Raw genomic sequence first — 21,291 nt, 5'->3', positions numbered from 1 at the left:
CTTTGTTGGACGATAGAAACTAACACAGCAGTGTAAGGCGAGTCTACTCCAATAAAAGATTAATTTTGAAAAAAGCTCTCTTCATCGCACCCCCCGCCCCCCAAAAAAAACCTGAAGCAACTGGCAAAGTTCGATGCGGAACATGAGGTTTATTCTAAGAATAACGGGGGAGAGGTGAAAAGCTTTAAGCAGAGGAGCGACCCTAGAGACTGTTTTTCAAAGGCTCTGTGAGCTACTTCTTGGAGGATTGTAGCAGCAAGAGTGGGATCAGGGAGGCCAGAGAAGAGGGGGTCTCATTTACTCAAGTGGTGTGATGGCTTGGATCTGGCTGTGGCCAGGGGTACAGAGACACATTTGTGAACCACTTTGCAGTGTGTTTTGTGCTTAGATGGAGGGGTCCCTGGAGTTGGGCAACATGACGAGGGTCCAGGAATTCGTCTTGCTGGGCTTGTCCACGAGCCCAGAAACAAGGGAAGTCCTGTTTGCCGTCTTCCTGACCCTCTACCTGCTGGCCCTCCTGGAGAACGCCCTCATCGTCTTCCTCGTCTGCAGCCACACTGAGCTCCACAAGCCCATGTACTTCTTCCTGGGCAACCTGAGCTGCCTGGAGCTGTGCTACGTGTCCGTGACCATGCCCAGCCTGCTCGCGGGGCTGTGGACAGGACCCTGCCACGTGCCCTTCCCAGCCTGCATGGCCCAGCTCTTCTTCTTCATTTCCCTCATCTGCACAGAGTGTGCCCTCCTGGCCTCCATGGCCTGTGACCGCTACGTGGCCATCTGCCGCCCACTGCACTACCCACTGCTCATGCGGCCCCAGGTCTGCCTGGGCTTGGCCGGGACGTCGTGGCTTGGTGGGCTGCTGGTCTCGGTGGTCAAGACAGCGTGCATCGCCAGCCTGTCCTACTGCGGCCCCAACGTCCTCAACCACTTCTTCTGTGACGTCTCCCCGCTGCTCAACCTGTCCTGCACCCACGTGGCCCTGACGGAGCTGGTGGACTTCCTCTCGGCCATCTTCATCCTCTGGGGCTCCCTCCTGGTGGCCATAGCCTCCTATGTGGCCATTGCCAGGGCTGTGCTCCGCATGCCTTCGGCCGCCGCCCGGCGCAAGGCCTTCTCCACCTGCGCCTCCCACCTGGTGGTGGTGGGCATCTTCTACTCGGCCACTCTCTTCATCTACGCCCGCCCCAGCCGCATGGAAGCCATGGACCTCAACAAGGTGCTGTCGGTCATCTACACGGTGGCCACGCCCATGTGCAACCCGGTCATCTACTGCCTGCGGAACAGGGAGGTCCAGGCCGCTTTCCGTAGAACTCTGCGTGGGTCCTGAGGCTGACCAGCTAGGGGCACGGTGGAGAACTCAAGTTGTCAGCACTTGATGTTCACCCAGCATGCACTTCATCCTTTGAAAATGTATGACTCAGTGGCTATCTAGCACATTCACAGCGTTGTGCAACCAATACCATTATCTGATTCCAGGACGTTTTCGTCACCACCGAGACAAGTGGTGGAGAAAGAAGATGTGGTGCAGACGTCAGCCACGAAAAGGAACCAAACCAGGTCATTTGTCGTGATCTGGATGAACCGAGAGTCTGTCGTACAGAGCGAAGTGAATCAGAAGAAGAGAAACACATGTTGTGCATTAAGGCATGCATATGGAATCTAGGAAAATGGTGCAGGTGAACCTATTTCCAGCGGAGGAAGAGAGATGCAGACGTAGAGGACGGACTTGTGGGCGCAGCGGGGCAAAGGGGAGGGTGGGATGAACGGAGAGAGCAGCGTGGACGTATACACAGCATCCTGAGCAGGACAGGTGCTGGTGTGGATGTGCTGTGTGGCGCAGGGAGCTCAGCTCCGTGCTCTGTGAGGACCTGGTGGAGCGGGATGAGAGGCGAGAGGCTCACGAGGGAGGCGATACGTGCGTACACATGGCTGATTCACACTGCTGTACAGCGGAAACTAACACAGCGTTGTAAAGCGATGATATTCCGATGTTTTAAACAAGAAATCTGTACACACCGGAAGTCACTCCCAATTCCCTATTCCACCCCCAGCCCTAAGAAACCGTTCATCTTTCTCTCTGTATGGATTTGCCTGATGAGACATTTTGCATAATAGAGATCAGATAACGTGGGCTCTTAAATGTGGCTTCTTTCGTGTAGCGCAGTGTTTTCGAGGTTTGTCGTATTACAGCACACTTGAGTGCTTTATTCCTTTCTGTGGTTGCGTGATATTCCATTATGTTTAGTTTGCCCATTCCTCAGTTGAAAGACTCTTGAGTTGTGTTCGCTTTTTAGCTGTTAGGGATAGTGCTGCTGTAAACACTGTTATACCACCCTTTCTGAGGAAACACATTTTCTTTTCTCTTGGGTATATGCCCAGGAGTGGAGTTGCTGCGTTATATACTAATACTAGGGGCTTCCCAGGTGGTGCTAGTGGTAAAGAACCTGCTTGCCAGTGCAGGAAACCTAAGAGACATGGGGTCAATCCCTGGGCTGGAGATCCCCTTGAGGCGGAAGTGGCAACCACTCCAGCGTTCTTGCCTGGGAAATCCCATGGACAGAGGAGCCTGGTGGGCTACAGTCTATAGGATCACAAAGATTCAGACACAAATGAAGCAACTTAGCACGCAGCACACATGCTAATGCTATACATAACTTTGTAAAGAACTGTCAAGCTCTTTCAAAGGACCGATATTCTACTTTCAAAATATATGTATGTCAGGGAAAGCAGGGCGATTATAAATGGCAATTTATAGATGAGATCATGCAAATGACCAATGAATCTGATACAGCTCCTTCATACTCAGCAAACACGCTAGTTATGAGGCTTTACCATCACTGTAGCAGAGCAGGGAAGATTCAGGAGACTGTTAACACCTGAAGCTGAGCTGCGATTGGGGTGTCCTTGGTGGCTCAGACGGTAAAGGATCTGCCTACAGTGCGAGAGACCTGGGTTCAATCTCTGGGTTGGAAAAATCCCCTAGAGAAGGGAATGGCAACCCAATCCAGTATTCTAACTTGGAGAATTCCATGGGATTCCAGAGGAGCCTGGGATCCATGGAGGGTCGCAGAGTCAGACACGACTGAGCAACTAACAGCTGAGGTGGCTTTGAAACGCGGTAATTGCTGAAACCCTCATGGAGAACAAACTGATATTTGAATTTTGCCTACACTTTGACGCAGAATCTCCACTTCTGCAGATTTCTCACAGGAAGATTAAAACACTGACCTATAAAAATACACGTATGAGAATGATTCCGGTAGCATTCCAGATTAAAGTGCCAGGGATTAAGTGATTTGGTCTAGGACTGGCCACTCACATCATCCCACCCAGGCAGAAAGAGCCTGGAGGACAGAGGGCTGGAAATTTTGGCGAACAGAATCCAAGGCTATTCAAAATCCAGAGTATGAAGATAAAAACGGTAACAGCTGTGTCAAAGTGCACGTGAATTCAAAATTTGATAAATATTAGCAAATTGCTTTCCAGAAACAAAACCTCAGTCTACATGCCCACAGCTGTCTGGGAGGGTAACTTGCCCCCACGTCCAACACTGTGTTTTCTCAGAGGATTTCCTTTTAATGTTCTGTGAGCATATTAAAAGAGGTTCCGCTACCAGCTTTCATGCCACTACTTTGGGTTTCATTTCTTTAGTAGAGTTGGAGGTGAAACATTATTCCATAGTTTATTGGCCATTTCTGCTGCTTTTTGAGGGATGAATTATTGAGTGGTAGGCTGCAGTCCATGGGGTCTCGAAGAGTCGGACACAACTGAGCGACTTCACTTTCACTTTTCACTTTCGTGCACTGAAGAAGGAAATGGCAACCACAGTCCAGTGTTCTTGCCTGGAGAATCCCAGGGACGGCGGAGCCTGGAGGGCTGTCGTCTATGGGGTCGCACAGGGTCAGACATGACTGACGTGACCTAGCAGCAGCAGCATTGGGTTATTTGTGCACAAACAGTTTAGAACAGGTGACAGTGTAGGTCAGCTTTTCAAAAATGTTTTCTTTAATGGCTGCACCAGGTCTTGGCTGCAGCATGTGGGATCTAGTTCCCTGACCAGGGTTTCAACCCACGCCCCCTACATCGGGAGCATCGAGTCTTATCCACTGGACCACCAGAGAAGGCCCTGTAATAGGTCAGTTTCGCCCATATCTTTCCCTTTCTTCTCCAGGATAAATTCCCAAAGTAGAATTAATTAATGCAAGGCCATCCAGACTCTCAAGACTTTTTGTTATTTATTAGTAAACTGCCTTTCTAAAACATACCGACATGAACTCTCACAAACCACACAAGAACATGATCAATTCTCTTGAGGCTCTGTCAGCATGAATTTTTATTACTTAAAAATAAAAATATGCTAGTATGATGAGTAGGTCATTCTGCAGAAGTTCATTCTTGGAATTTCTGTTTTCACTTATAATATGCTTATTTTTTCAATTATAAAGGTAATCCTAGAAAATTGCAAAATATTCAGATGTATAAAATAGAAAATACAAGTGCTCTGAGGCCTCTCGCCTGAAAACACACTAATAACTGATAAACACCTTTTCGGATCCCTTTCTAGATATCCTCTAAGCCCCTGCGTGTGTATTCAGTTGTGTCTGACTTTTTTGCAACCCCATGGACTGTAGCCCGCCAAGCTCCCCTGTCCATGGGATTTCCCAGGCAAGAAAACTGGAGTGGGTTTCCTATTCCTTCTGCAAGGGATCTTCCCAATCCAGGGATTGCACCCACATCTCCTGTGCCTTCTGCATTGGCAGGCAGGTTCTTACCACTGAGGCCCTTTTTCTAGGCATTATTGTTTCGTTCAGTTGCTAAGTTATATCTGACTCTTTGTGACCCCAGGGACTGCAGTACACCAGGCTTCCCTGTCCTTCACCATGTCCCAGAGAGTGCTCAAACTCATGTCCACTGAGTCAGTGATGCCATTCAGCCATCTCACCCCCTGCCACCCCCTTCTCCTCGTGCCTTCACTCTTTCCCCACATCAGGGTCTTTTCCAGTGAGTCCACACTTCACATCAGATGGCCAAAGTATTGGAGCTTCAGCTTCAGCATCAGTCCTTCCAATGAATATTCAGGGTTGATTTCCTTTAGAATGGACTGGTTGGATCTCCTTGCAGTCCAAGGGACTCTCAAGAGTCTTCTCCAACACCACAGTTCAAAAGCATCAATTCTTTGGCGCTCAGCCTTCTTTATGGACCAACTTTCTAGGCAAATATTAACTTAAATAACTACTACAATTAGTCTATTTATTATTATTGTTTTACAAATCTTTGGCATACTTTTATATTGCTTCTTTCATGTTTAACTCAACAACATACCATCTCCCCATGACAGTGTCTGGTTTAATCTCTTTAATGAATGCATGTGACTTCACACTGTATATATAACATCCTGGGCTTCCCTGGTAGTTCAGCTGGTAAAGAATCTGCCTGCAGTGCAGGAGACCCTGGTTCGATTCCTGGGTCAGGAAGATCCCCTGGAGAAGGGACAGGCTACTCACTCCAGTATTCATGGGCTTTCCTGGGGGCTCAAATGGTAAAGAATCTACCTGCAATGTGGGAGACCTGGGTTCGATCCCTAGATTGGGAAGATCCCCTGGAGGCATGGCAACCCACTCCAGTATTACTGTCTGAAGAATCCCCATGGACAGAGGAGCCTGGCAGGCTACAGTCCATGGGGTCGCAGAGGGTTGGACATGAATGAGCGACTAAACACAGCGCAGCAGAGCGTATAGTGTAAGATTTAAATGATTCCATGTTGGTGGGCATTTGCATTATTTGCAAAATTTTTCAATAAAATAATGTTTATTCCAAATTTCACAACGTAACAATAAAAACTTGTACTTAAGTTTAAATATTACATAATTTTTTTTCAGTGGGCAAGGAGTAAATTTCCATTTCTTGGATTACTGGCGAGGATGTACATTTGAGGGGTAGGTTATCAGCCACCTACGTGTTTCCTTCAAGAATCTGCTTGTTCATAACGATTTTCATTTTGTTTTTCTCTCGAGTCTTCCTATGTTTCTCCTTTATCTAAAGAATCCTTGTATGCTATATTGCAAATACTTCCCTCTGGGTTTCTATTTGGCTTTGGAAGTTGCATGTGTGTGTGTGTGTGTGTGTGTGTGTGTGTGTTTTGGCCGTGAAAGGTTTCAAGTCAGGAGTGGGAGATGTCAGTTCTTGCTGAGGAGCTCTTGCGGGGATGGAGGGTTCTCCGCAGGGCCACATGGACCCCCGTGTTCCGCAGGCAGTAGACCACTGGGCTGCAGGCAGGCGTGACCACCGTGTAGATGACCGACAGCAGCTTGTGGAGGTCAGTGGACTCGACGCGGCTGGGGCAGGAATACATGAAGAGGGCCACCGAGTAGAAGATGCCCACCACCACCAGGTGGGAGGCGCAGGTGGAGAAGGCCTTGCGCCGGGCGGCGGCCGAAGGCATGCGGAGCACCGTCACCCCAATGGCCGAGTAGGAGGCCAGGGCGACCAGCAACGTCCCACAGAAGATGACGATGGCCGAGAGGAAGTCCACCAGCTCAGTCAGGGCCACGTGGGTGCAGGACAGGTTGAGCAGTGGGGAGACGTCACAGAAGAAGTGGTTGAGGACACTGGGGCCACAGTAGGACAGGCTGGCGATGCACGCTGTCTTGACCACCGAGACCAGCAGCCCACCAAGCCACGACATCCCGGCCAAGCCCAGGCAGACCTGGGGCCGCATGAGCAGCGGGTAGTGCAGTGGGCGGCAGATGGCCACGTAGCGGTCGCAGGCCATGGAGGCCAGGAGGGCACACTCTGTGCAGATGAGGGAAATGAAGAAGAAGAGCTGGGCCATGCAGGCTGGGAAGGGCACGTGGCAGGGTCCCGTCCACAGCCCCGCAAGCAGGCTGGGCATGGTCACGGACACGTAGCACAGCTCCAGGCAGCTCAGGTTGCCCAGGAAGAAGTCCATGGGCTTGTGGAGCTCGGTGTGGCTGCAGATGAGGAAGACGATGAGGGCGTTCTCCAGGAGGGCCAGCAGGTAGAGGGTCAGGAAGACGGCAAACACCATGACCCTCACGCCTTGCCTGGCAGACAGACCCAGCAGGATAAACTCTTGCACTCCAGACACATTGCCCAAATACAGAGCCCTCTCCATCTAAGTAAGGAAGAAACAGGCTCTTCGAGGCCATAATCCATCAGAAATAAATTGGCCAGCAAGGAAGAGCATATGCCGTTAGGGGCTGTTGAGGCAAAGCTGCTTTGCTGGAGCCTGACCGTTGTCAGGAGCACAGCAAGGAGCAACTGGGAAACTGCAAAACTGGAAACAGGAGGCTTAACACTGTACTTGCTACGTCTGTAATCATAGAGGACACTCGTCCCGAATGAGCCTGTGTTATGTCATCTGTAAAACGGAGGTCAAAGCTATGGGACCCACAAAATCTTTGGTCCTTACGGATAACATGGAAATAGATGAGAAAGTGCTTTTTAACGCAAGGCACAATTATTCCTTTACATTTGATGACTTTAAGTGGTGTTTTCTGGATTGGATTTCTTTCTGTTTTGAAAAATGTCCCAGGACCCCAGAAGTTGTCTGCACTATTTTCAGTAAAGGAAGACTCACAATTCCTTAATGTGAGACACTTCCTTCCCTAAAGTGAGTTGGATTTCTAGAGGAAATTTCTATCAGAGAGAAGGTCCAGCAGTTTATTAGAGGCCACTGTTTATCAGAGAGAAGGTCCGGCAGTGATGGTTTCTTTTTTAAAAAAGGACCCATGAGATGGACTTCCCTGGTGGGCGGGTGGTTAAGAATACGCCTCCCAAGGCAGGCGGGTTTGATCCCTGGTCTGGGAAGATCCCACACGCCCCTGGGCACCTAAGCCCATGCACTGCAACGGCTGAAGCCTGCATGCCCTCGAGCGTGTGCGCTGCAACCCGGAAGCCACCGCGATGAGAAACCCGTGTCCTGCAACTAGGCCGTAGCTCGCCACAGCTGCAGAAAGGCCCGCAGGGCAACAAAGACTCAGAGCGGTCAGACAAGAACTAAAGAAAGGCCAGTGGTGAGCTTTCCCCCTGAATACTTCTAAAGAAGATCCCTTCCAGAAAGAGAGTGTCTTCCTAAGGAAAGACACTAAACACGTGTGCTGAGAATCGCTTAGGCACTGCTACACTGTGTGGCATTTTTTTGAACACATGGAGATCAATGGACTTTCCTGACCCTTCACAGACAGGCATTAGTCTACCAATTCATATACATAACTGAGACCCATAGACAGTGTCACTTGCGCAACAGGATAGAGTTACAGGAATAAGGGGTCTTTGCCTCTACCATTAATATTAGGAATTCACTTAGAGGTTTAGGTGGCTGAGCTATAGAGACGGTGTTATTCGGACTTATTTCTGGCATCATTTATCATGTGTTCCAAAAAAGTGTGAACGTGTTCGTCACTCAGTTGCGTCTGACTCTTTGCTGCTCCGTGGACGGCCGCCTGCCAGCCTCCTCGGTCAACTGAATTTTTTCCAGGCAAGAACACTGGAGTGGCTGCCATTCCCTCTGCCAGGGGATTTTCCTGACCCAGGAATCGAACCCAGGTCTCCTGCCTTGTAGGCGGATTCTTTACCATCTGAGCCACCAGGGAAGCCCTATTCTTTGCATTCAGGAGCAAATATTTATTAAGTGTCTACTATACATGAGGGGCATGAAATCAACCAGTGAGCGTGTTCAAATTCTCATTCTAGGTAGTGAGGAGTACAGGAGGCCCACAGGAGACAAATACAGAATTTCAGCAGCTCCGTGCCAAGGAGAAAGCAAAGCAGGATGGTCCGCATGGTCTGAAGGAGGTTATTTTAGGACGGGCAGTCGGAGGGAACTTCTTTGGGGTGGGTAGAGACGTCTGAGCTTGTTTCTGACTAATGGGAAAGGCTGAGGGAGCATTGAGCTGGCGGAAGAGTGTTCGAAGGGGAACGAGAAAAAGCAGTTGCCAAAAACTTAGGTCAGGAAGGAGTTCAGCGACTTCAAGGAAAAAAAGACAGGCCAGTGTGGCTGAAAGATAGACAAGGAAGAGGAAGGGCAAGAAATCAGATTTCTCCCATCCATACGAGCAAAACCTGCTTCCCTGTAGCTTCGTCTCTCCCCAACTCTTTCTAAGCGACTCACAGTGTTCCCATGTCTGTGGTAAACGCTCCCAGTGAGGAGCTTCCTGGTGGCCCAGTGGTGAAGGCGTCTCCTCCCAACGCGAGGGGTGTGGGTTTGATCACTGGCCGGGGAGGCAAGATCCCACATGCCTCACAGCCAAAAAAACCAGAACCTGAAACAGAAGCAGTATTGTAACACATTCCATAAAGACGTTAAAATGGTCCCCATCAAAGAAAAAAAAAAAAGCTTAAAAAAATTCCCAATGAAAATTGTTTCAGAGGTAATCAGAATAGCAGAATGGAGTAAAACCCAGAAACACACCAAGCATACATATAAACTTGATTGATGACATAACTTTACTGCAGATAAGTGAGGAAAAGGATGTACATGGCAAGAAATGGCTCTCAAACAATTAGTGTACCCATGGAAATTCAACTGGTGCTGTGTGACAACCTAGAGGGGTGGGCTGGGCTGGGAGGAAGGTTCCGGAGGACGGGGGCGTACGTATACCCGTGGCTGATTGATGCTGGTGTGCAGCAAACCAACACAACACTGTAAAGCAATTCACCTTCAATTAAAATAAATACGTGTTTTTAAAAAAAGAAAAAGAGATTGGAACCCTGCATCACATGGCACACGTAAAAAATCAGTTTCAGGTGACCTAAAAACACACATGTGAAGTGCAAACCTCTGAGATTTTAGAGAGCAATGCAGAAGCGGGCCTTTACGACATCGCGTGGTAGTCACTCAGTCATGTCTGACTCTTTGTGACCCCACGGACTGTAGCCCACCAGGCTCCTCTGTCCGTGGGATTCTGCAGGCAAGAACACTGGAGTGGGGTGCCGTGCCCTGCTCCAGGGGATCTTCCCGAGCCAGGGATCGAACGCTGGTCTCCTGCATCGCAGGTAGAGTCTTTACTGTTTGAGCTACAAGGAGATCTCTTTTTATGACACCGGGGGTTTAGACTATGATAAGAAGACAGTCACAAACCTTACACTTTAAAATTTTTAAAAATGAGCAGCATTGAAAAATTCTGACCACCACAGACTATTAGAGGAAAATTCACAAGCTGGAAAAAATATACTTGCACTATAGGTAAGTGAGAAGGAAATGCCAGCTCACGCCAGTGTTCTTGCCTGGAGAATCCCAAGGAGAGAGGAGCCTGGTGGGCTACAGTCCATGGGTCGCGAAGAGCTGGACACGACTGAGTGACTGATACCTTCACCTTCATGTATAAGTTAGGAGGGATCCTTGTGGAGGATATACACAGAAATTGGTCAGTTAATATGCAAAGAAGTTTTTTAGCAGAAAACTGGGCAAAAGTTCTGAATGTATACCTCACCAAAAAATATTAGTCACTCAAAACATAAAAATATGCTCACCTGATTAGGAACCAAAGAAACAGAAATTAAAACCAAAATTAGGTACCACTTCATACCTGTGGAATTGGGAAAATGACAAACTTCTGAAAATATTAAGATTAACAATGAAAACTTACATATGCTGCCTCTGGGGGTCTGAATTGGTCTGATAGCTTCAGAAAACAATTTGTCATTATCAAGTAAATGTTAAGACATGACTATGCCCCAGAAATTCTGTTTCCAAGCATATATATATTTCCAGAGTAATGTTCATAGCAGCACAATTTTACTAGCAAAAAAAGAGAATGTAAACATTCCAAGTATCCAGTAATAGAATTGAAAAGTGAATTGTGATCTCTTTCTATAAAGGAGTGCATGCGTGCTACTGTGTCTGACTCTTTGCGACCCCGTGGCCTGTATCCTGCCAGGCTCCTCTGTCCATGGGATTTTCCAGGCAAGGACACTGGAGTGGGTTGCCATGCCCTCCTCCAGGGGATCTTCCCGGCCCAGGGCTCGAATCCATATCTCCTTATGCCTCTTGCACTGGCGGGTGGGTTCCTTACCCCTAGCGTCACCTGAGAAGCCCCATGAAGGAGCATGATGTCAGATGTGCTGATTCCCTGAGTGAAAGGACTCACTGCTTTGCCATTTTTATGCTCTATTCCTGGGTTGCATAGTTCCTTTTGCATCTACTCACTATTTATACGAAAGTCACGCAGAAAAAAGACCTTCCACTTGTGTTAAAATTCATGTCACTATACACCAAAATGTCAGTTTTATGTCTGTTAATTTTCACTGGAGCATAATTGCTTTACAATGCCGTGACCGTTTCTGCTGTACACCAGTGGTAAGCGTACACATACGCTCCGCCCGGGGCCTCCCTCCGCCCCAGCCCCGTCCCACCCGTCTCCCTGTGTCATCCAGCGCCTGCCGCCAGCCGCCTGCTTTGCGCGTGGCAGTGTACCTCCCTCAGTGCTCCTCTCTCCAGTCCTTCCCACCCTCTCCTTGCCCCGCCGTGTCCACAAGTCTGCTCTCTCTGCGTCTCCACTGCTGCCTGCTGATAGCTTCATCAGCCATCTTTCTAGATTCCGTATATATGCCTTAACATGCGGTATTTGTTTTTCTGATTTTGCCTAACTGTAAGGTTCTTAATCTCTCCAAGCCTGATTTACCTATTGCTGCTGCTGTCGAGTGGCTCAGTCGTGTCCGACTCTTTCGACCCCATGGACCGCCAGGCTCCTCTGTCCATGGATTTCTCAAACAAGAATACTGGAGTGGGTTGCCATTCCCTTCTCCAGGGGAGCTTCCTGACCCAGGAACTGAACCCAGGTCTCCCGAGTTGCAGGTGGATTCTTTACCACTGAGCCACCTGGGAAGCCCCCAACTTCCCTATTACTTAGGATAATAATACTTGCATCAGGAATAAAAAAGCTACTGTATAATGATAGCTTTCATTTATCACCTGTCTATGAAGGAATTTAGGTGCAGCATAATCTAGTGTTTTTTACCATGGCCCGCAACAAGAAATACATTTCACATTGTGCAACTCAAGTCAAAATCACAAACACAGACAGAGAGAAAGGGAGGGAAATTTAACAGAAAACGCTCAGCCTTACTTTGAGTCCTCTAAACATTTTCTCTTGTGCTCTGTGCCATGTGTTTATTGCTAGCGTCAAGCTAATACACTTACTTCATGAGCCTCAGTAAATACACTGTTGTTCAGGTTAACAGAAAGGCGTTGGAATTAGAATCTCGGTGTAGCCCAGGCTCTCTCTGACTCAAGCTCTCTCTGACAAAAGCTCTGATGGTCTGAGCCTCACGTCTTTATCTTCAGTAGGGGGATAATAACCCTGACTCCTTCAGGCTGCCATGAGGATTAAGTCCAAAATAGTCTCCGAGGCACCCAGCCAGTGTCTTGCACCCCAAAGGAATCTTATTAAGGGGAAAGACTTTTTCTTCTGGTAGCAGGCTACCGTCCGTGGGATCCCAGAGCTGGCCGTGACTTGGCCACTGTTGTTGCTGTTGTTACTGTTGTTCAGCCCCCTGGACTGCAGCCCCCCAGGCTCCTTGGTCCATGGGACTTCCAAGGCAAGAATGCTGGAGTGGGTTGCCATTTCTTTCTCTGGGGATCTTCCCAACCCTGGGATCCAACCCACGTCTCCTGCCCTGGCGGGCAGGTTCTTTACCTCTGAGCCACCTGGGAAGCCGCTATGCCCTTGACTCCCCGCCAAGTAGGTCTACTATCCATTCCTGGAACGAAGGGTGCATATTTGGAGGAAGTACTATCAATGTATTGTTTTTTTAATTATTTTTATTTTCCCCTTTTGTGCAATCAAATAAAATAGACTTAGAAGTAGTGTGTTCACAATCCTAGCAGAGCATTTTTTCATGAGTAGTAAGACCATCAGTCCACATTAAGCTGCAGTTGATAAGCAAGAATTGTTTTTATTAGAGGATAATTGCTTTACAGTGTGGCGGTGGCCTCTGCAGTGTATCACCGAGTCAGCCCCAATTTTGTGTATATACACATATCTCCTCTCCCTCCTAAGCCTCTCTACTGCCCAAGAAATATTTGTGACAGGACTTCCCTGGTCCAGTGACTAAGACTCCAAGCTTCCAACAAAGGGGGCAGAAGTTTGTCCCCAGTTGGGGAACTAACATGCATTGCAGCCAAGAAAACCCAAAACATAAAGCAGAGGCAATATTCCATCAGATTCGATAAACACTTTAAAATGGTCCACATTAAAAAAATCTTCAAAATAAATAAATATTTGTACAGTTTCCAGTTGCTGCTGGTACAAACACTGTGGTCTGAAGAAGTCATACACAAACAAGTGTATACTCTGGACTTGATTTTTTTTTTTTTTACTTAAAAAAACTAATTTATTTATTTTAATTGGAGGCTAATTACCTACAATATTGTAGTGGTTTTTGCCATACATTTACATGAATCAGCCATGGGTGTACATGTGTTCCCCATCCTGAGCACCCCTCCCACCTCGCTCCCCATCCCATCCCTCAGGGTCATCCCAGTGCACCAGCCCTGAGCACCCTGTCTCATGCATCAAACCTGGACTGGTGATCTATTTCACATAGGGTAATATACATGTTTCAGTGCTATTCTCTCAAATCATCCCACCCTCGCCTTCTCCCACAGAGTCCAAAAGTCTGTTCTTTACATCTGTGTCTCTTTTGCTGTCTCGCATATAGAGTCATCGTTACCATCTTTCTAAATTCCATATATATGCGTTAATATACTGTATTGGTGTTTTTCTTTCTGACTTATTTCACTCTGTATAAGGCTCCAGTTTCATCTACCTCATTAGAACTGATTCAAATGCATTCTGTTTAATAGCTGAGTAATATGCCACTGTGTATATGTACCACAGCTTTCTTATCCATTCATCTGCCGATGGACATCTAGGTTGCTTCCATGTCTGGACTCCATTTATACAAAATTCTAGCACAGGTAATAACTAATCAGTGACTAAAAAAACAAGTCAAAATGATTACCTCTGGCAGAACTAACAGGAAAGGGGCACAAGGGAACTTTTTTGGGGGAAAATGCCCTTTATATTAATGGAGGTGGTGATATACACATTTGTCCAAAAAAAATATTGACTTGAACATTTAATATTTGTGCATATCACTGTACATAAATCTTATATACAGACAACTGAAAGCAAATATTAAGCACTAGTTACTAGAGTTGCTTTTCAAAGAGCTACGGGTTAGAGGTCAGTTAATTCCCCTGCTCCAGATTGCAAACTAATATCCTTGTTCTTAGGAAATACACACTAAAGCATATATAAGTAAAAGGGCACAATGTCTCTAAACCACATGCAAATCATTTTCAAAGAAATAAATGGAGGTGATGGGGAGAAAAAGGGGGTAAGCAGATGGCAGAATATACAATTTGTGACAATACCACATCAAATATGTCAGAGTGTTAAGCACCCTTGCAACTTTTCTGTAAGTCTGAAATTATATCAAAATAATGGTCAACAAACAAAAAATGAATGAAACCCATAGCTGTTTGTCATGATTTTCATTTAGCATATATATCTCAAAGATATCTCAAAGATATATCTTTGCACATCAAAGATAAAAATCTATCTCTTGGGACTCCCTGGTAGTCCAGAGGTTAAGACTCTGTCTTCCAATGCAGTGGCCACAGGTTGGATCCCTGGTGAGGGGACTGAGGTCCCACCTACTGCAGAGTGCGGTCAAAAAAAATTTTTTTAAGAGAATATTAAAAACCTGTTTCTATTCATTTTATAGCCCAGTGTTCGCTTCAGATGAATGTAGGAGAATGTATTTTATCCATTCACTTTTGATGGACACTTAAGTTGTTTCTGTTTTTTATTACCAAGATGTAAAGAACGCCATTGTATGTATTATCTATTTCTACATGTTGGAAGACACTGAGAGACTGGGGAAATATTTGTCAGTATTCTAGGAATAAGCTGATGGAGCTGTTAAACCTGCACTTCTCCCTTTACTAGTCAATTTCAGCATCTGGTCATGTGAGTTGCCAGTCAATCACAGCTCATCTTTGATGGCCTGCTTTCTTGTGGACATTGCTCCCTTTTCAAAGGGTAACTCAGAGTTTGCTATTGACTGCTACAATAGTCAATCCATAGCAATCAGTATATATTGACAAGTATATATTGATTGCTCATGTCTACCAGGTGGGAAATCTATTTCTCCAGCATTTTACTTGCCTTTGATATTATAGCATTTGGAATCATGAAACATTTAAATTAAAACATGTTGTTGTTCAGTCCCTAAATTTGTTGGACTCTTTGAGACCCCACGGACTATAGCCCCCCAGGTTCCTCTATCCTCCACTATCTTTCAGAGCTTGCTCAAATTCATGTCCATTGAGTGGGCGATGCTAGCTATCCATCTCATCCTCTGGAGCCCCCTTCTCCTTTTGCCTGAAATCTTTCCCAGCATCAGGGTCTTTTCCAGTGAGTCCACACTTCGCATTAGATGGTCAAAGTATTGGAGCTTCAGCTTCAGCTTCAGTCCTTCCAATGAATTTTCAGGGTTGATTTCCTTTAGGATGGACTGGTTGGATCTCCTTGCAGTCCAAGGGACTGTCAGATGATACCACTCTAAGGGCAGAAAGTGAGTTGATGAGAGTGATAGAGGAGAGTGAAAAAGCTTTCTTTATTCAGGACATGAGGAGGGGTCTAACGTCCCAAGACCACGATCAAGTCCAGTGGAGAGTTCTGAACAGGGCTGAGTGGACCTCTCTGTTCCGCAGGCAGTAGATGACTGGGTTGCACATGGGCGTGGCCACCGTGTAGATGACCGATAGCACCTTGTTGAGGTCCATGGATCTGATGTGGCTGGGGCGACAGTAGATGAAGAGGGCTGCTGAGTAGAAGATGCCCACCACCACCAGGTGGGAGGCGCAGGTGGAGAAGGCCTTGCGCCGGGCAGCAGCCAAAGGCATGCAGAGCACCGTCACCCCAGTGGCCGAGTAGGAGGCCAGGGCAACCAGCAGCGTCCCGCAGAAGATGACGATGGCCGAGAGGAAGTCCACCAGCTCAGTCAGGGCCACATGGGTGCAGGACAGGTTGAGCAGCGGGGAGACATCACAGAAGAAGTGGTTGAGGACGTTGGGGCCGCAGTATGACAGGCTGGCAATGCACGCTGTCTTGACCACCAAGACCAGCAGCCCACCAAGCCACGACGTCCCGGCCAAGCCCAGGCAGACCTGGGGCCGCATGAGCAGCGGGTAGTGCAGTGGGCGGCAGATGGCCACGTAGCGGTCACAGGCCATGGAGGCCAGGAGGGCACACTCTGTGCAGATGAGGGAAACGAAGAAGAAGAGCTGGGCCATGCAGGCTGGGAAGGGCACGTGGCAGGGTCCCGTCCACAGCCCCGCGAGCAGGCTGGGCATGGTCACGGACACGTAGCACATCTCCAGGCAGCTCAGGTTGCCCAGGAAGAAGTCCATGGGCTTGTGGAGCTCGGTGTGGCTGCAGACGAGGAAGACGATGAGGGCGTTCTCCAAGAGGGTCAGCAGGTAGAGGGTCAGGAAGACGGCAAACAGGACTTCCCTTGTTTCTGGGCTCGTGGACAAGCCCAGCAAGATGAATTTCTGGACCCTCGTCATGTTGCCCAACTCCAGTGATATCTCCATCTGTGGAGAGACAAAGTTTATTGACATCCTGATTCCCGCAAAGACACGCAGTATACAATATTGGGAATATGTTCCCAGTATATTGGGAACTCAGACACTGGCAAACCCAAATTCTCTTGGAAATGGGTGTTATGAAGAGAGATGTTGTAGATTTGTGAACCAGAAAGCAGGCGTAGAAGGAACACACCTCAACATAATAAAAGCCACATGTGATAAACCCACAGCAGACATTATCCTCAGTGGTGAAAACCTGAAAGCATTTCCCCTAAAGTCAGGAACAACAAAGGTGCCCACTCTCACCGCTACTATTCAACATAGTTTTGGAATTTTTAGCCACAGCAATCAGAGAAGAAAGAGAAATAAAAGGAATCCAGATTGGAAAAGAAGAAGTAAAACTCACTGTTTGCAGATGACATGATCCTATGCATAGAAAACCCTAAAGACACCACCAGAAAATTACTGGAGCTAATCAATTAATATAGTAAACTTGCAGGATATAAAATTAATACACAGAAATCCCTTGCATTCCTATACACTAACAATGAGAAAACAGAAAGAGAAATTAAGGAAATAACTCCATTCACCATTGCTACAAAAAGGATAAAATACTTAGGAATAAATATACCTAAAGAAACGAAAGACTTATATACAGAAAACTATAAAACACTGGTGAAAGAAATCAAAGATGACACAAATGATGGAGGAATATACCATGTTCATGGATTGGAAGAATCAATATAGTGAAAATGAGTATATTACCCAAAGCAATCTATAGATTCAATGCAATCCCTATCAAGCTACCAATGTTATTTTTCACAGAACTAGAACAAATAATTTCACAATTTGTATGGAAATACAAAAAAAACCTCGAATAGCCAAAGTAATCTTGAGAAAGAAGAATGGAACTGGAGGAATCAACCTGCCTGACTTCAGACTATACTACAAAGCTACAGTCATCAAGACAGTATGGTACTGGCACAAAGACAGAAATATAGATCAATGGAACAAAATAGAAAGCCCAGAGATAAATCCACACACCTATGAACACCTTATCTTTGACAAAGGATGTAAGAATATACAATGGAGAAAAGGCAATCTCTTTAACAAGTGATGCTGGGAAAACTGGTCAACTGCCTGTAAAAGAATGAAACTAGAACACTTTCTAACACCATACACAAAAATAAACTCAAAATGGATTAAAGATCTAAATGTAAGACCAGAAACTGTAAAACTCCTAGAGGAGAACATAGGCAAAACACTCTCTGACATAAATCACAGCAGGATCCCCTATGTCCACCTCCCAGAATAATGGAAATAAAAGCAAAAATAAACAAATGGGACCTAATTAAACTTAAAAGCTTTTGCACAACAAAGGAAACTATAATCAAGGTGAAAAGACAGCCTTCAGAATGGGAGAAAATAACAGCAAATGAAGCAACTGACAAAGAATTAATCTCAAAAATATACAAGCAGCTCACAGTTCAATACCAGAAAAATAAATGACCCAATCAAAAAATGGATCAAAGAACTAAACAGACATTTCTCCAAAGAAGACATACAGATGGCTAACAAATACATGAAAAGATGTTCAACATCACTCATTATCAGAGAAATGTGAATCAAAACTACAATGAGGTACTATGTCATGCTGGTCAGAATGGCTGCTATCAAAAAGTCTACAAACAATAAATGCTGGAGAGGGTGTGGAGAAAAGGGAACCCTCTTACACTGTTGGTGGGAATGCAAACTAGTACAGCCACTATGGAGAACAGTGAGGAGATTCCTTAAAAAGCTGAAAATAGAACTGCCATATGACCCAGAAATCCCACTGCTGAGCATACAAACCAAGGAAAACAGAACTGAAAGAGACACGTGTACCCCAATGTTCACTGCAGCACTGTTTGCAATAGCCAGGAGATGGAAGCAACCTAGATGTCCATCAGCAGATGAATGGATGAGAAAGCTGTGGTACATATACACAATGGAATATTACTTAGCTATTAAAAAGAACACATTTGAATCAGTTCTAATGAGGTGGATGAGACTGGAACCTATTATACAGAGTGAAGTAAGTCAGAAAAAAAAATACCAATACAGTATATTAACACATATATATGGAGTTTAGAAAGATGGTAATGATGACCCTATATACGAGATAGCAAAAGAGACACAGATGTAAAGAACAGACTTTTGGATTCTGTGGAAGAAGGTGAGGGTGGGATGATCTGGGAGAATAGCATTGAAACATGTATATTATCATATGTGAAACAGATCACCAGTCTAGGTTCAATGCATGAGACAGGGTGCTCAGGGCTGGTGCACTGGAATGACCCTGACGGATGGGATGGGGAGTGAGGTGGGACAGGGGTTCAGGATGGTGAACACATGTACACCCATGGCTGATTCATGTCAACAGATGGCAAAAACCACTACAATGTTATAAAGTAATTAGCCTCCAATTAAAATAAATAAATCAATTTAAAAAATAAAATAAAATACTCTTTCCACCTTAAAAAAAAAAAAAAAACTACCAACAGTAAACAGTGGAGAGGTTTTGGGGAAAAATGAATTCTCCTCTATTGATGCTGGCAATGTAAATTAACAGCCAGAACAGAGGACAGCATGGAGATTTCTTAAACAAGGGAAAAGTGAATACAATTATGTCTCTCCCTAACCTTATACAGAAAAGAAACTCCAAATACATTAAAGAGCTAAATGGAGGGATGAATACTCTAAACTTCTTGAGGAAAATATGGGCAGAACAGGTTTTAAAATCAATCACAGCAACTTCTTGGTTTCACTCTTAGAAAAATGAAAAATAACAAAACTCAACAAAAGTAACCTCAAAAGATTTTGCACAGCAAGGGGTATTCTAAATGAAAGAAAAAGACAACCCTCAAATGGGGAAAAACGGTTATGATAAAATTTAAGAACAATTTATTCATCTCAAAACAAACAAATAGTTCCGCTTAGTATCATAAACCAATCAACTCAATAGAAAAACAGGCCAGAGATCTAAATAGACCTTTGTCTTAAAAAGGCACCAAATGGCCATAAAGCCCATGAAAGATGCTCAGTCTCACTGTTAGAGAAATGACGGCGTTTCAGCTTACACTGTTGAGAATGGCCATCCTCCGAAAGATCTGCAAAGAGTCAGTGCTGCCGAGGGTGAGGGGAACGGGGAATCTGCCTGCAGTGTGGGCCGGGAGGGAAATGGGCGGGTGCAGCCAGGAAGGAAAACAGTATGGGGACTCCTTAAGACAGTGAATGTAGAGCCACCACGTGATCTGGCAAGCCCACCCCCTGCCTTAGATCCAGAGAAAAGCATAATGGAAAATGATCCTTGCAGCTCTGTTTTCAAGGCAGCACTGCTGACAATATTTAATAGACAGCATCACCCAAAGTGTCCATCAATAGAAAAATGAAGAATGACCAGTCCCTTTACACACAGGCTTAGAAAACCCACTTATGATAATTAAAATAAAAGGCAGGGGAAGGGAGACATTAAGAGGTTGGGATTAACACATACACACTATCTATTATCAAAGATAATCCAAAGGGACCTTCTGAATAGCCCAAGGAAGTCTACTGAACACACTGAGAGAACCTATATGGAAAAGACCCCTAAAAAGAACAGAATAGATATGTATCTGTGAGAACTGAATCAAGTTCCTGTAAACCCAAAACAAACAGAACAACAGAAATCAGGTTTACTCCAAAGAGGGAAAAGAAACTAAATCACTAAAAAAAAAAAAAAAGAAACACGTGGCACAAGAACTGAAAACATCTCTTAACTGGGCTCTTCATATTCACCAGCCAGGAGGGCAGAGGGAGAAAACAGTTGTCCTCAACAAAGATCCTCGGGTAGGTCCTGGAGAAAGATTCAAAACCGGGCAGACGGTAAAAGGCCACTCTGGAGAGGTCAGTTTTACTCACACTGCTTAAAAAAAAATTAGCAGAAAAATTTCACCTCCTGAAATCTTAGAGAAATGCAAATGAAAATTATAATGAGGTATCACCTCGCTCCAACCACCAACCAGAAACACTAAATACAGAGTCACTACCTGTCCAACCAGCCCACTCCTTGCCTTAGATCCCAAGAAAATCTTAATTTTAAATGAAACTTGCACCCCTATTTTCAGGGCAGCACTACTGACAATGTCCAGAGTATCAGCCAATTTTAGCTGAAAATGACACCTAAAAGCTGAAGCCTCAAAACCTCTGTCTCCAGACTGAGCACTCCCCACGGCTTGGTTTTCTAAATTTAACTGGTTCCTTAGGCTCCCTGCTGGCTCAGATGGTAAAGCATCTGCCTGCAGTGCAGGAGACCGGGGTTTGATCCCCGGGTCAGGAAGATCCCCTGGAGGAGGAAGTGGCAACCCACTCCAGGATTCTTGCCTGGAGAATTCCATGGACAGGGAAGCCTGGCAGACTACAGACAATGGGGGTCGCAAAAAGTCAGACGTGCCTGAGCAGCTAACACTTTCAAGAATACATGAGTGAAGGAGAAAGATACAGTCCATATCTGCAGTGTGCTGACTTGTGAGAAAAATAGACAATGAAGAAAAAAGCCAATAAAAGGCAAGGCCATTTTGAAGGGATTAAGGTTGTGGTGAAGTGCATGAAGGGCCTGGAGATAAGGCATTGGAGATTACAAAAGC

The 21,291-nt window shown here is 45.8% G+C and overlaps 3 protein-coding genes across 3 annotated transcripts in view; 1 reads left to right on the top strand and 2 right to left on the bottom strand.

Moving 5' to 3' along the window:
* Positions 1-21,291, bottom strand: part of LOC128062818 (zinc finger protein 850-like) — a 782,010-nt gene that overhangs the window by 536,379 nt on the left and 224,340 nt on the right. The window lies entirely within an intron of this gene.
* LOC128062855 (olfactory receptor 5-like) lies at positions 389-1,327 on the top strand. The gene has a single exon (XM_052655287.1). The coding sequence runs from the start codon at positions 389-391 to the stop codon at positions 1,325-1,327; it is 939 nt and encodes a 312-aa protein (XP_052511247.1).
* On the bottom strand, positions 15,692-16,630 carry LOC128062856 (olfactory receptor 5-like). The gene has a single exon (XM_052655288.1). It carries the CDS (start codon positions 16,628-16,630, stop codon positions 15,692-15,694), a length of 939 nt encoding a protein of 312 aa, XP_052511248.1.

Source organism: Budorcas taxicolor, chromosome 18 (assembly GCF_023091745.1).
Source record: "Budorcas taxicolor isolate Tak-1 chromosome 18, Takin1.1, whole genome shotgun sequence".
NCBI lineage: Eukaryota > Metazoa > Chordata > Mammalia > Artiodactyla > Bovidae > Budorcas > Budorcas taxicolor.
The sequence above is the reverse complement of the archived record's forward strand: the minus strand, read 5'-3'. Positions and strand labels throughout refer to the sequence as shown.